Below are 15666 nucleotides of genomic sequence, written 5' to 3' on the forward strand. Positions count from 1 at the left end.
ACGGACGGGAACGATTGATTTCGGACGGAAATCGATCGTTCTGTCAGCGTTTGCGCAACGATTTCACAGCAGATTCAATCACAGTGATCGAATCTGCTGTATATCGGCGGGAAAATCGTTGTGTATGGGCCCCTTAAGAGGGATGGTCAGTGAGATGTACACATTTCTGACAGCTTGGGTCTAGCCCAATTAAATGCACTTCCTGTCACTTTTGATTGGTCCAATTACAAGCAAGAATTTTCACCTCCCATCACCAACCTCCCCACCCTAACCCAATCATGTAAACCTAACCTCTCACACCTACCCCTTCCCTTCTACAGGTAAGTCAACAGGTACTCTCCTATCCTCAGTGGGCTATATACACACACACACACGTCAAAGTCCTGCACTCAAGGCACTCATTACCCAAAGAAATCCCCAGCAGATACGCAGGGATTAGTCAATGTGATGCTAGGAACGATCGAGTTGATGCCAGTTTCATGTTTGGGTATGCCTGGAGCCTTAAAGTTACCAGCAATACTCCTTGGCATGAGTATTTGAAGACAAGCAAGGCTTCCCTATTTTTTCTTCCACCCCCTACACAGTAAGCAACATAGATCAGCCATATCAACAGGTGGGCAGAGTTTAGTAACAAGCGGGAGTATTTTCTCTTACGTGATACAGTGAGAAGTGTCAGAAACCAGTGTGCAAACATCTAGCCAGTGCGCAAACATCTCTCCAAAACTGAATTTGGGTGAAGCCACAAAACCATGGCATGGAAGAGTTACTTAAATCCCCCCACTTAGTGGAGTTCCCCTGTAACTGGGTGACAGAGCAGATTGGAAATGCTGAAGAAACATATTGCTGATCTTCCAAAAAGGAAAAAAAAGGACATTACAGAATGTTGAGGTCTGGAGCCACATTACTCAGGTGAGGTAGCAACTGTACATCTGTAAAAATGATCACAACGCTTGGACTGTATACAATAAAAACGTTGTTCCCACAGTCAACATAAAAGCAGTCATATATAAAATCTTTCAAGGTGTTATAGAAAATGAAAATAAAACAACTTGGCCACATGCACAAAACACTGTATGCAGGACAGGTCAGTACTTGGCTGTGATCGCCGCCCTTGTGGCATTATTGACACATGCAGCAAAAGCTCCAGACAAAAAGAAAACGAATAAAATAATATGGTGTTAAATGTACCTATATTTTGTTAAAGGATTATACAAAAGTCTTGTCTGGACTAGAAAACAAAACAAAATAAACTACAAGGATATGAAATAGGTATATTGCGAAGACGGGGCTAGATAGTGTCTTACTAGGAAACATTTGGAGCCCCAGTCACCTAAACACAATAGAGGTGATCATTTGTGTAGACATTACTTTTTTGGCCAGTTTTAGCCAGTGTTTTATTACGGTTGGCATTTTTTTTTAATGGAACCGCAATATCTAATTCCTAAAAGCCATTTGGAACAGTATACAAACTAGTGACACGGTCTGGAAGAGGCAACATTAACGGATAGGCAAATAGTACGCCAAAACATAGTACATCTGTTATAAATGTACAATATAAATGGGATGGTTTTATATGAAAGGAAATTTTGGTCAAGAGTCTAAAGACATTCTTTTGGCACCAGGTAGATGTGCCAGGGAAGGCCGGTAGGTTTACAGCAACTTTTGTCCAGGCTGACTCACTGAACTGCGTCTTTTTCGCAATCTCACAGCAAGCAAAAAGTGGTATTCATAATAGACACGAATTCAGAAAACTAATTTAGCCATAGTTTTATTTTTATGGACTACAGTAAGAACCAGGGCTATTGCTGTACTCTTGTGCAGTATGACACATTTCAAAGACTATCTGAAGCTACTCTGAGATCTTGTATCTATTGGTATTGCTCATTTCACAGACCATCAATGAAAGTAGGAACTGGCAGCTGATGTTCCAAAATCCCAGTTGATCAAGAAGATGGTGTGCACAAATGTACCTCTACTGTACATCAGGGGACAAGTTCTCCAACAACCGCTGAATAGGTGAACTTCAAGCAGCTCCCGTCTTTAGCCAATACAAGACCCTTTCCATTCTCAAACCACTAATGAGGGTATAGCGGCAATGCTGTGTAGGTGGATTTGTCCTGACAGGTATTGGAGCTGCAGTACAACAGCTCGGTATTCAGTGCAGATGCAGCCTCAGCTGCAGAAGTTGGCTCAGTGGGTACATTTTGTGTCCTGAATCAAAAAGTAGGTGATTTAGCTGTACAGCATTGAATGAAAAAGAGGGCATCATTCAATTTATTCACAAATAGGCAGATATATTTACAATAGTGTTGCAGTCCGCTGTTGGTTTTTATCTAGACTTCTGGCTTTTTTTCTTCTGCGTGGCTTTCGTGTGCTCTTTAGGTTTGCCCTCAGCAGCTTGGACTTCGTTAAACTCCTGCTGGTCGTGTTCCATGCAGCACATCTTCCCCCCTGCTGTCCGTCTGAACAGTTTGTCTTCGTGGTGGGTTTTGCAGAAGGAATTGGGGCAGAGGTGGCAGAAAGATATCGATGCCTTTCCACAGACGTCGCAGTGATGCCATGGACACTCCCACCTACCTGCAAGGAACACAATAAAATGACCCTTAACATGATCCGCGCTTGCCCACAAGAACAAAAACACTTGTACAGATGGTAGCTTATGTATTCCTCCTGCTACATGATTACTTTAAAGTGAACTTAAAGGAGTTATCAGGCAATCTTACGAAAATAAGTGCTACTTACCCGGGGCTTCCTCCAGCCCCAAACTCCCAGCATGTCCCTCGCCGCAGCTCTCCCTTCAGCCGTTCACTTTAAAGTAATCATGTAGCACTTGGGGACCAGAAGGGGTTAATGGCTGCATTGCATACAGTATTGTAGCCATCAACCCCTCCTTGCACCCAAGTGCAGCCATAAACTCCTCCAGGCCCCTGTAACCCCTTATCGTTGTGGCTTACCATGTCCCCAAGTATCCGTTTCCCCTTTTCAAGCAGACCTGAACTCAGAACATCCTCTCTGCAGTGTTTCTACTTCCTGATACATGGAAGCAGACGTAGTGTTAACCTACTGTGCTTTCAAATGTGCTTACCTGCCATCTCTGCCATGGCAGTCAGGTGACACAGGGGAAAGATCAACTTGTGAATAGACACAAATGAGGGGTTATTAAACAGGCTAAACTCTCTAAATACATTCAGGGTGTATTTATCTAGGTTCTCCTTCTATAATCCCGACTATAGGTTGAGAAATTTAGGACGGACCCGAGTATAAGGCGAACCCCCCCCCCCCCCCCCCCCCCCCCCCACACACACACACACACACACACACACTTTTATACTTTGAGTCAGTCCTAAATTTCTCGACTTGTAGTCGAGTATATACGGTGTAATATATATATATATATATATATATATATATATATATATATATATATATATATATATATATATAGCAATTTTCGCTTACTGTGCAAGAGCAGATCACTCCCAGCCACATGAGCACAGTAGAGGACATGCGCAGCACAGGGCCGTACATGCAGCGTTGGAGGGGCACCCCGGAGGAACGGCTGAGCGCGGGATGACAGCGAGGGACAAGGAAGACTTCAGTGGGCTGGAAGAGGCCGCGTGTAAGTAAATGGGCAATTTTTTTACTTTAGGTTTCCTTTTAGGGTCTCCGTTTAGACATCAGGGTGAAGGAGTTTAGGGTGCAGCTAAATGATCATTTTTCTTATTAGTGTAGCCCAATAGGCCTGAAGGGAATGACATGTTGCTCAGGTATACTGTCTTACGGCAGGGATGCTGTACTCCAGTCCTCAAGTGCCAAAGTCTTCTCACATTTTTGTTGCAGCTAAAATTAATAGGACTGAAAAAGGTGAGGTTTATCAAGTATAACACATTCTTAAATTTCTCTGCCGTGCCATGTCTATCTGGCAATGGATATGGCCCTCAAGGACTGGAGTTCAACACTTGTGGTCTATCGGGGATGAAAAGGGGACAGGAGTGAGGCAAATGATGGAGAAGCTTCTGCCTGCTGGGGTAAGGAAAGGAACAATGTATTTGATCACAGTTGTAGCTCCAGAACACTTGTAAATAAATTGACAGTCCCGAACGGTTGAGTTCCAACTAGTGTTGTGTACGAGGCTTTAGACACACTAGGCTGCAGACTTTCACTGCTGGCAATGTGGCATGAGAAAACTAGTTAACATTTCTGCACACTTGAAGCCAAGCTGGCAATGCTACATTCCAGTGTATTGCAGCAACAGGGCCTGCCGTGTAGCCCTCTCATCATACTTGCTTTATACAAAAATCAAATGTTTGAATCTCAGCCAAGACTCCATTTATGTTGTGATTTAAGCGCACAAGGGAAACCCATGCAAACCCAGGAAAGACATGCTGTTATCCAGCTTGATAAATTCGACTGATTGTACGTCTACACATCAAGATGTCCATCTGCGCTAGAGTAAAATGCACTATAAATTATTTTCCCAGATCGCTGTCGCATACAGTAGGTACATTAATCGGATGGCTCTTAACGTACATATGCATCAAATTTTACGGTTTTAGAGTATTCCATGTCTTGACATTTATAGATTAATTATCTGCCAGTGATTTTTTTTTCCTTTACGCCAACAAGTTTCTGATTTCTGAGGTAATAGTCCCACCCTTCTCCCTCATGTTTCCAATGGCTGCTCAGCTGATCATGTGACCATCTCTTTATAGATACAGCATTCAGCAGTTTTACTCAGTCTGTTGTCTGCTTTGCATTACATTGAAATCACATGGTATAGCCAGGAAGAAGCAATAGCATTGCTTTATCAGTCTTCAGTCAGAACAGAACCCAAAGTGGGTGGGGATTTTCTTAGTTTTGTGAATTTCCTTTGTTGCTGCTTGTATAGCTCCACTTGGATGCTGCTGCCACCAGCCACTCCTGACTATAAAACAGACCTGGAACCCCCTGCCCCCCCCCCAAGAAAAAATTAGGCCCACTAAAGCATCTTCTACCTTTCTACTACATGTAACAAACAAAAACAAATAAAAAGAAATTACCAAAAGGGTGTTTGTCCAGGTCCAGACAGGAAAGGTGATAGGTTTTTGTGCAGATCTTCCTGTCACACAGAATAAGGTCTCCACCATCGTTACAGCGGAAGCAGTAATCCTCAGATTCTTTTTTGCCATCGCCTCTTGTTCTGCGCCTCTTGGCTTTCTTCTTGGGTTTTTTTGATTTCTCTTCATGAGAGGATGCGGAGGAATTCTACAATCAGGACAGTAAATAAGAGGTCATTACAAGCAGCAGCTCCAGTGGCAAAACAAACCAGCTGCTGTCCAATACAGGCAATGTCAACATTCTTTTAGTATTGCTTTTGAGGAAAAATACAATATTCATTTTAGTGTGCTGTGCCCATATGACCTCTAGTGCGATAAAGGCTGATGGGAGCATAGAGGACAACACCCATTTAGTGGGAACTCATACTGAAGATAAGAATTAAGAATGGGGCCTCACCTCAGTTGAGAGGCCTCTGGATAATGCAGAGGCTTCCCAAATCAACTTGGTGCCCACCAGTCCCATACTGAACATAATGCGCCAGTGTGGGCCATACTCATGCATGCACAGTAAGGCTTCGCTGATGTGAGCACAGCCGCAAAGGGAAAATGTACCGCTCTGCAGCAGTGTGGTTGAGGAAGATACGAGGAGACTCAGAAGCATCCAGAGGCTTCCCCCATACACTGTGGTGTATGTATGGATTTGTGTGTATACACAGTAGAATCTAGTCATAGTAAACATTCGGGTATAGTAAACTAAACGCCCAGCACCATTATAAGTATATGGGAGTTACACCTGGTATAGTAAACTGATATAATATAGTGAATCTGTTTTTTTGGCCCCTGCGGTATTCCGTACTTGGCTATAGTGAAAAGTGGGCGGGGGCCTGCGTCATACGACAGTCGGAAACTGACGTATGATGCATTCCTCCTGCATTAGGCTCCTCCACATTTAGTCAGATGTGGCAGCTCACATCTGCCCATGAAGTGTTTACAAAAAAGGAGATTAATGTGAATCCACTTATTTTGACCCTATGCTTTGGGCACAGCCATAGGCCGTAATGGAAATCAGCAGGGTGTACTGCCTTTTGGCTTCACCATGCACCAAACTTGGCCACGGCAATATCCAATGTACGCAGTTAATTCTCAGATCAAATGTGCAAACCTACAAAGTCTTCAGTCTCTGAGCAAGTCACAGCAGCACTTAGAGTTTTTTTCTTCACGTGTCCTGCCGATTGGTCCTTTGATGCACAACCTGGAGGCCAGAAGGGGCATGAGGTTCACCATAGGAGACAATAGATCAAATCTCCCTAGCAACAGGGAGAATTTTTATTGGTCCACCATGAACCAATAAGAATTCTCCCTGTTGCTGAGGATTCCCATTGGTCTTCTGCAGCCTAAAGGAGATCCCCATGCTTCTGCTGGGCACCGATCTGCTTTCGGTGATCGAGTGGAGGAGTCGGCAGCAACAGAACTGGGTAGACATGTATTTGCACGTCACGGCGCCGATCGAAGCAGAAGTGGCTAGCCTAGTGAGAACCAATTTTTTTTTTTTTTTTAGCAAGTGGAAGCGGATTGTATTTTTAACATAAGGATATGCTCCATTCGCCTTAAAGTGAACCTACGGACTAAAAATCGACTCAGCAGCACTGAAAAGGCCTGGTGTTTCTTTAACAGTTTCACAGCATCAGAACTTTGTTTCTCTTATCCAAGCCTCATTTTTAGCTGCACAGAAGAAAACTGCCCGGGCTTTTTCCCCCTAATGCTGTGCAAAGCATGATGGGATTTCTGATGTTGTTGCTCTCGTTCTGCTGTTTTGGTGCACATTTTTTTTTTTTTTTTTTTTTTTACATTTTGAATTTGACAATTGAAGCCTAGCGTGTGCAGCTGGGAGGGGTTATCAGGACACAGGACAGTTGGAACTGTGTCTCCTGCTCCTTGTCACCTCCTTTCAACCAAAAAGATGGCAGCCCCCATGAATTACAAACATTTGCCTGTTCTTTTAAAACAGGGTGGGTAAAAAATTATATTACCCATCTATTCTAATTAACATAACTAATGTAACTTAATGACAGTATGTTTGTTTAGGCTGAAGTTCCCCTTTAAAAGAAAAACATCCCGAATGGGTATGTTTTTTAACCAAGTGTGAACCCAAAAGTGTGATTTATCGCTATGTAAAACAAACCTTTGGTCTGTCCCCAAGGAATCCACTACAGTTAGGCGCTCCACACCGGCACACAGTTTTCTCATTTCCAAGACAATCCAAGTTATAGTTAAAAGTGAGTTCCTCACCTGCAAAAAAGTGGGAGAGAAAAAAATAATTTGATTTTACCAGACTTTTGACTGCACCATTTACCGGTGTTGCCACATTACAGAAATAAACATGAGAACCAGCACCGGATGACTTCAACAAAGCACTGTCACCGCTTCAGATAGTATAGCGGTCCTTTGTCAAGTGGTAATGACAAAGGTCTGGAACGGCGAGAGTCCACTGTTGGAACTAAGCCACGTCACACTGTGTCACATTGCCCACTCCACCGGGTAGCTACTCCATTGTTTGGCAGCATGAGCTATAATTACATCTGAACTACAAAAGGGATGTTGGCTGGAGTTTGTTCACTAATACATGTGATCAAAGATCCAACATTGAAGTCTTCCAGTGCTGGTCCTCGTGTTTACTTTTGAAGTGTGGGAGTCTGTCGGTGTTGGCCAGACTGGACCATTGCAGATTGAAAAGGGAGGGGAGGGTAGAACAGTTGCCATGTACAGGGCCTGGCGGCCCAGGGGCACCCGCAGAGGTCGGGGGCCCTGGGGCAATTGCCCCCTTTGCCTCTATGGCAGCAACAGCCCTGGTTATATGTTATTGTGCAAGTTCTAGCCCCCCCATATCTTCTCTTTACAGCCTATGCCTTACTTCAGGCCTTGCCATACCATATACCTTCCCTCACCTATGTAAATTCCTCTCACCTGCAGGAATGTCGCGCACTGCGAACAGGCCCACCCGCGTGTCTCCATTCACCGTCCATTTTTGTGTGTCACAGTTTGGCTGACAGCTGTGATTCATGAACCGACAATAGTTCCCTTTAGGCCCCGCGTCAATTATTCGGTCCTGCAAATTAGACAATTAGACAAGGGATTGTTACTTGAATGGGAAAATAGCATTTCGGTTGCAAGTCATATTCTCACTTTCTGGCATCCTCTTTGAATGAGGTTAATGCAAAAAGGTTTAACGATATTAGTTAATCACTAAGGGTTTTTTCCCCTTAAAGGAATCATCAGGCAACCCCCTCCCCCCTCTACTTACCCGGGGCTTTCTCTAGCCCCTTGCAGCAGACATGTCCCACGCCACATCTCTGCTCACAGCCGCCCGCCAAGGGTCCCCGCTGGTGCAGAGGCTGAACTCCTCTAGTGCATCTACGTGAGCGCCGCTGTCAAGCCCACGTTGTCCGCAGTGTACTGCACAGGTGCAGTAAGGACGACTTCAAGGTCAGCCTCTGCACTGGCGGCAGTCTAATATCTACCCCCTAAGGACTTCAGATAAAGTCCTGCAGGGCGTAGATACACTTGTACACTGTGCAGTGATTAGTTTAGACATTTTCCAGGTCTACCCATCTTTGTAAGCACTCAGGGACTGAGTGCGCCACTGATGCCCGTCTAGGAGTCCTGAGGGCGGTGTAATTAGACAGTGACAGCAGTGGAATGACGTGACAGAGAGAGGACTGGGAAGGCTCTATGGAATACAGAGCATTCCCTCTCTAGTAGGCAATAATCTAATGCATTTTTTGCAGCTCACTTTAGTATTGCTTGGTTTAATACCAAGTTGAAATTAAATTGAAGAGATAAACAATTGCATCTATCCTCCTCCTGAAAATGACTTTTTTAGATTACATTAAAATCTACTTTTTAAGTTTTTACTGTTCAATTGTATCTGCTCAATGACCCATTCATTGATAATGTCAGAGCTAAAATCTATGAAGTAGTGACCCTCGGAACCCTTCGTGAGGGTTACACTATAGCCCAGCCAGGTCCAAAACTGGATAGAAATTGTGACTTGCATTCCGGCGCTGGATTAGTTGAGCTAAGGAGGAGAACAAGGGAAGCCTCATTAGTAGGGGCCCTTTTTTCCACTACAGGTACTCCCAAGTTCTGAACCTGAGGAAAAAAAAAAAGGGAGGTATTAGTAGTCCTCTCTGAGGAGTCCTAGTGGCAGTTTCCTCATAGGAAGCCTAAGTGTGCTGCAAGGAGCATTCACTGGGATATACAATGCCTGTGCCTGATGCACACAGATGTGCCTTCTTTATTGATAAGCAAGATGCACTTGTGCTTAGGGAGTCATTGCAGCGCTACACTGGACACGGACATCCAGGTTGCAGTGCTATACCACGGAAGAAGAACTATGACAAGAGGTGGATGTTCCCTGGATATAACACTGGGTTCACCAGTTTTTAAAGTGCAGACAACAAAAGTTCTGGTGAGGGTGGGGAAGCAGCATGACCAGCCAGAAAAGGACGATCAAAAAGGGTCAGCAAATTCAAGGCATTAACCTCCCTAGCGGTATTGAAAGATATCCGTTCATAAAATCATGCTGTGAACAGTATAAACGTGCATTCACATCAATACTCTCCTGCACTGTATACTAGACCCTTGCTTGACACATTTTGGCAAGTTACAGGAAAAAAAATGTAAAAATAAATTTTATGACTTTTTGCACAGAAATCCTGGGGAAATTGAACGCCGGGGAGCGAGTCTGACACTAAAAAACAAAAACGACTTACCTAAAGAGAGGGATAAAGCCTTCCCATTCCTGTCACAGTCCCCTTGTTCCAGTGCTGGCTCCCCCGTTCAAATCTCCCACCGCAGAACCCTTCAGAAGTCCTAGTGCTACCTAAGGCGGGCGGCCCCGTAATGTGCATGCGCGAGTGCTCGCACATGCACAGAGCCCCCTTCCCCCATCTTCGGGAGCACTCAGGCTCCTGAAGAGGCAGAGAGCAGTCTTCGACCCTTTGAAGACTACTAAAGGGGAAGCCAGCCAATGGTCCAACAGCAAGCAGGCAGGCCATACCTACAGCTGCGTTTCAAAGATCAACTAAAAGCTAAAACGGCAACAGCCAAGACTCTTGCTAGCATGTCCTCCCAACACTTGAGTAATATCACACAGTACTGTTGCACTGGTAACTGTAGTGCCATATACTGCTGTACAAGACACGCCCAACACAGTACAAGTATAATGTAGCTCTGTTTCTCAAGCAGATGCCGGCACAGCAAGGAGGCAATGCTGAGTGGACAGAGCACAGATAATACAATGGCTGTAGGAGATCCCCTGTACCTTGTCAATGGTCAGCATGTAAAAATGCATGATGTCGTTCTCTTGTGCGTGACGAATCCTTGCCATACATTCCTCTTCATCTATGAGCTCTCCAACATATTCATTCACAAACTCCCCCTGAAAAACATTAAACCGTACAAATAATTTCACTTTGATAAACTGGTGAACTTTTTTCCCCACTAACTTTTCATGATGGATTGCTGCTATTGACTATAGTAGCAATAATTCACAGCACAGAGACAATCTGATTGGGTCGGTTAACAATAGTTCACAGCGAATGACAATGCTGGATGTACCTTGCATGTCCAGGAACCTACAGCAGCACTGAACTGGTCATGCGAGGCAAGTTCAAAAATACAGCAACTGGTTAATATAATCCAGAATTAAAAGCATTACAGGTTACAAAGCTTGATGAGAAAATATCAAAAAGCACAACAGGTGCATTGGATGCTAAGAGTACTGCAACTAGCCGCAATGTATAGCCATAAATCATAAAAGAATTACACAAAAGCAGCGCCTCCAATCGTTACTGAAGTTATTCACACAAACCTCTAATGGTTCCAACTCATTCTTCAAGTAAATGGTTTGTAGCTCACGATGTACAGGTACTGAGAGAATTAGTTATCAATTACTTAGATCCTTTGATAACAGTTAAAGGGACACTATGGCGAAAAATTTTAAATATGTGCAAACAGACAAATAAAAAGTACAGTACAGTAGGTAGTAGAAATCTGACAGAAGCAACAGGTTTTGGTACTAGTCCATCTCTTCATAGGGGATTCTCAGGGATGTATTTATTTTCAAAAGCACTTAGTGAATGGCAGTTGCTCTGCCATTCACTAACTGCTTTTGAAAATAAATCACTGAGAATCTCCTATGAAGAAATGGACTAGTACCAAAACCTGTCGCTTCTGTCAGATTTCTACTACCTACTGTACATGACAGCAACATAGGAGAAAAGGAATTTGATTATATATATATATATATATATATATATATATATTACTCTGGAAAAAAAAAGTACTTTTTTGTCTAGGTTTGCACATATTTAAAATGTTACAATTTCTTGCCATAGTGCCCCTTTAACCACTTAAGGACCAGGGGATTTCTGCATGATTGGTGCTGCGTGGGCTCTCCAGCCTGCAGCACAGATTGTGATTACAGCAGGGCGATCGATCAGACTTTCCCCCCCCCCTTTTTCCCCACTAGGGGGATGTCCTGCTGGGGGGGGTCTGATTGCCGCCGCTGCCTACTGCCGCAGCGATATTCCTCCCTCCTTCCCCTTACCTCCCTCTCCCTCTTGCTTTCTACGGCGCAGGACGGATATCCGTCCTGCGCTGCCTAGGATAGGCTTTAGCCTATCAGATGCCGGGGATCGCCGATATGCCTTACGGCGCTGCTGCTGCGCAGCACCAAATTAATGTAAACAATTACATTATGCGTGCGAGCCACGATCGGCGGCTCGCAGGCTGTTCACGGAGACACCCTCCGTGAACTAACATGGAACAACCACAAACGACCAGGCGTAAAACCACAGACGACCAGGCGCCGCCTATCGGCGTTAGCTGGTCGTTAAGTGGTTAAAGTAATGCTATTTTGGGCAGCAGACTCCCAGTGCTAAATGTTTCACTAGTAGAAGATTTGGGAGATTGGCTAACAGTGTAGAACCAGAGAAAAGTGCTACACCATAGTCTCTTCTAAAAACAAACACCTCTACAGGGCCTCCTGGAGGTGCTTGTAGGGTTATACTGGAACTTGGGTATGGATACATGTGAAACATGTCACAAGGCACTCTTGGTTTCAAGTGGATATTTATTTTGACAAGTTTCCCATTCATCACTTTGTATTTGCAGTTTACACACTACTCAGCATTCGAAATGATTTTACAGAGCAGGCCAATGAGCTTTTGAACTGTCCTCTGCAGGGGAAAAAAAACAATACAGTTAGAGACACTTGAGATAATAGGCTTCAGAAGACAGAGCTCTCTGCAACTTTGAAAGTCGTGGAGCTCAGTTGCTCTTTTGCATAGATAACAACTGGAGTTTCTTAACTCTTCATGTACTGGAAACAATATTAGACCCCTATCTGTGCTCCTAATGTTTTATTGCTTAGCTGTACTGCACAACCAATTCATTATATCATATTTTTTTTCCGCTTCAGTGTCGATTTAAAGAAATGAGTGAATGCAGTGCAGTCCAGTTTAGTTACAAAAAGCCAGAACCAACAGAAACCAGTCTCTGGTTCCATTTAAAAGTAAAAACACAAAAACAAACACCAGGTAGGCACAAAAGTAAAATTCTGACTAACTTGACTGGTAATCTCCATAGGAAACCGGTTGCAAAAAAAAAACAAAAACATATTTCCGGAAAAGACTGCCATGAATAGGATTCTGCTCTTACCTTCTTTATGTCGCGGGTTGCGATCAGCCCCCATCCTTTTCCCTCCGTCTTAATGATCTTGGTCTCTGGATACTGGCGCTTGGTGAAGCACTGATTCTGACACCTGGCACCAGCCGGGCACACTTGGGGGTGGCATTCATACATCAACATACGATTCAGACATTCAGAGTCAAATCCACAGGGTTTATCGCTGGAAGGCTTGCAATTGCACTTAGGAATTTCTGAGATATCAGCAGTGTAAACTTGAACTTTGCCGTATGGCTTATTCACCTGAAAAGAGCAAATGACGGCGCAAGTGAAAAACGTTCCTAGCCTTCATCAAGCATAGAACAAATGTGGAAGGCAAAAATAACCTCACAAACACAATTCTCTAATATACCTTTATGTGCTTATAGGGTGGTGGCTTTTTTTCATTTTCCTGAGATTCTTTAGCTTTCCGCTTTAACCTTAACTCACAAAAACGGTCTTCTGCTTCTTGTAGGGCTGTAAAGGGGAAAAGCAAAAGACGCCATCAGAAAAGGTTCTTTAAGGGCTGGAACCCACAGGAGCGCTTTTAGCAGCGTTTTGGCAGCACTGCGATACGCTAGCAGTTTGCCAAAACGCTGTGCTAATGTTAATGGATGGGGCAACTTCCACAGGAGCGTTTGCGTTTCTCAGAAACGCAAACGCAGGACCTGCAGCATTTTGGGAGCGCTAGCGCTTCAATGTAAAGTATTGAAACGCTAGTGGAAACGCTCAGCAAAACCTAAACTGAGCGGTTCTGCTAGCGTTTTGCGGTGCAGCGCAATGTAACAAAATGAAAAATTATTCACACGACCAATCAGGATAAAACCGCAAACCGCAAAACGCTACGCACCCGCTGGGCAAAAAAATACAATGTTGCAAAACGCGACCGCAAACGCGCATGAATCCGCTTGCAAACCGCTGTTACAAATTGCTAGCGGTTGCGTTTAGCCTTTGCGGTTTGCAGTGGGTTCCAGGCCTTACACTGATCATTACAGCAGGAAGAGTACTATGCAGAAGTCATAAGCTGAGAGAAGCACAACTATAAAATATGCACACATTACGTTGGAGACAGGTGCTCAAGCAGGCAGTGCACTTGAAAGATATGTGAGATCCCAAAAGAAAAAGCAAACAACTGAACTAACAGGAAACTGTGCACTGACACTTGGCAAAACAGCATTATCATCAACATCAATCATTATTTCTAGAGCGCTGACCTCTTCCACAACACTTTACACAATGTATAGTCTTCTCACCTTCTGTCCCTCAGAGGGACTCACAATCTAACCCCAATTATAGTCATGTTATTCCTATCTTATTCCAAAAATGATATAGACTTTGATGTTGCAAAACACTCACAGCGGATTTGGTTGCACATGTGTGTTCTCTGGTGGCGGCGTTTCTCTATTAGCATGGTCTAGTCGTTCAGACTGTGCAGAGCTCCATGCTATGTAACCTCCTTGGCGGTAATCCCGAGCTGAGCTCGGGCTATGCCGCCGCGGAGGAATGCTCAGGCCCTGCTGACGTGAAAGAGCCCCCCCCCCCGCAGACCCCTTGCGCAGCCTGGCCAATCACCGCCAGGCTGCGCTATGGGGTGGATCGGGACTCCCCCTGACGTCACGACGTCATCGCGATTGTCGCCATGGCAACGGGGAAGCCCATACAGGAAATCCCGTTCAGAATGGGATTTCCTGTTGGGATTATGCCCCGGCGGCGATCGAAAGCGTACGAGTGGACGCCGCATGGGGGGGCAAAAAAAAAACCACACAAAAAAAACCTGCGGCCGTCCGCTGCAATAAATCATAACGCCAGGGAGGTTAATGCTATTATTGCTCATTTGGGTTCTTGGTTTATATTTTAGATACCAGCCTACATTTGTGCCGAGAATAATACACTACTCCTGAAAAAGTGAATTATACAACAGTCTTATTCACAAAACGCGCGAGACATTGAGTTTATCTGTTGCTTGTCACATAATTTTTTGTGATCCGTGCAGATACTGCCCTGGCTGGATAGTGCCCACAGCATGATAAAAACAAAATTAGGATTTTCCACCTCTCTAATCAATTTTGTTGCTTTTCTGTGAGTCTGCTCAAAAATTGCAATCCCCCACCTTCAATGCTGTACCCAGAACTGAATTCCGTACGCCAAATGTGGTCTAACTAGTGAGCTAAACGGGGCAGTTTTATGGTTGCATCCTGAGTTTTAATTTCCCTTTTAATGCGTCCCATTATGTTATTTGCTTTAGCTGCAGCTGCTTGGCATTGAGTATGGTTATTTAACTCGTCAACAAGCCCCTCTCCAAGTTTGATGTCCTCATCCGTATGCTGTTAGATCGTTGGTATGACCAAAATGCATGACTTTACATATTCAACATTGAATTTCATCTTCCATATACATGCTCATATAGCAATCGTATCCAGATCCTTCAGGGCCCTTTCACACCAGAGGGATTTTTCGGCGTTTTAACGCCACGGCCGAAGTTGGCGTTTTGCTAGGTGAAAGAAAGTCCATAGACTTTCATTTTACCTTTCACATCTAACTCGGCGTTTTGGAGCGTTGCGTTTCAACGCTCCCAGGAGCTTTTTCAGGGCTGTTAACAGCCGAAGTTGGCTGTTGGCGTTTCAATGATAGTCAATGGAAAACGCCAACTTCAGCGTTTTCAAAGCCTTTTCAAAGCGTTTTACAGCTATCTTGTTCACTTATTTTTATAGAAGGAAAAAAAAAAAGGACGTTTTCATATGGGCTGTAAAACTCTTTCAAAAGGCTTTGAAAACGCTATGTATTGGCGTTAAGCAAAAGGCTGACTTTCAGCCTTTTCTACCGCAGCCTCTAGTGTGAAAGAGCCCTCAGCAAAACGTCACTGTCTTCCTGAGTGTTGATAATTCTGCACAACTTTGTATCA

The 15666-nt window shown here is 44.2% G+C and overlaps 1 protein-coding gene across 3 annotated transcripts in view; it reads right to left on the reverse strand.

The window, feature by feature from the left end:
• Positions 1 to 1751: 1751 nt before the first annotated feature.
• The window catches only part of NSD2 (nuclear receptor binding SET domain protein 2), a 125115-nt gene continuing 111200 nt past the window's right edge, over positions 1752 to 15666 (reverse strand). For all 3 annotated transcript variants that reach the window (XM_068276164.1, XM_068276172.1, XM_068276155.1), the window contains 7 exons: positions 13138 to 13241; positions 12759 to 13028; positions 10360 to 10476; positions 8001 to 8142; positions 7219 to 7325; positions 5040 to 5244; positions 1752 to 2577 (listed from right to left, as the gene is read on the reverse strand). In XM_068276164.1, the coding sequence (XP_068132265.1) occupies positions 2330 to 2577; positions 5040 to 5244; positions 7219 to 7325; positions 8001 to 8142; positions 10360 to 10476; positions 12759 to 13028; positions 13138 to 13241 (1193 nt within the window). In that variant the 3' untranslated portion in view covers positions 1752 to 2329. The remainder of the gene's footprint in view (positions 2578 to 5039; positions 5245 to 7218; positions 7326 to 8000; positions 8143 to 10359; positions 10477 to 12758; positions 13029 to 13137; positions 13242 to 15666) is intronic.

The sequence above is a fragment of the Hyperolius riggenbachi genome, chromosome 1, assembly GCF_040937935.1.
Source record: "Hyperolius riggenbachi isolate aHypRig1 chromosome 1, aHypRig1.pri, whole genome shotgun sequence".
Taxonomy (NCBI): domain Eukaryota; kingdom Metazoa; phylum Chordata; class Amphibia; order Anura; family Hyperoliidae; genus Hyperolius; species Hyperolius riggenbachi.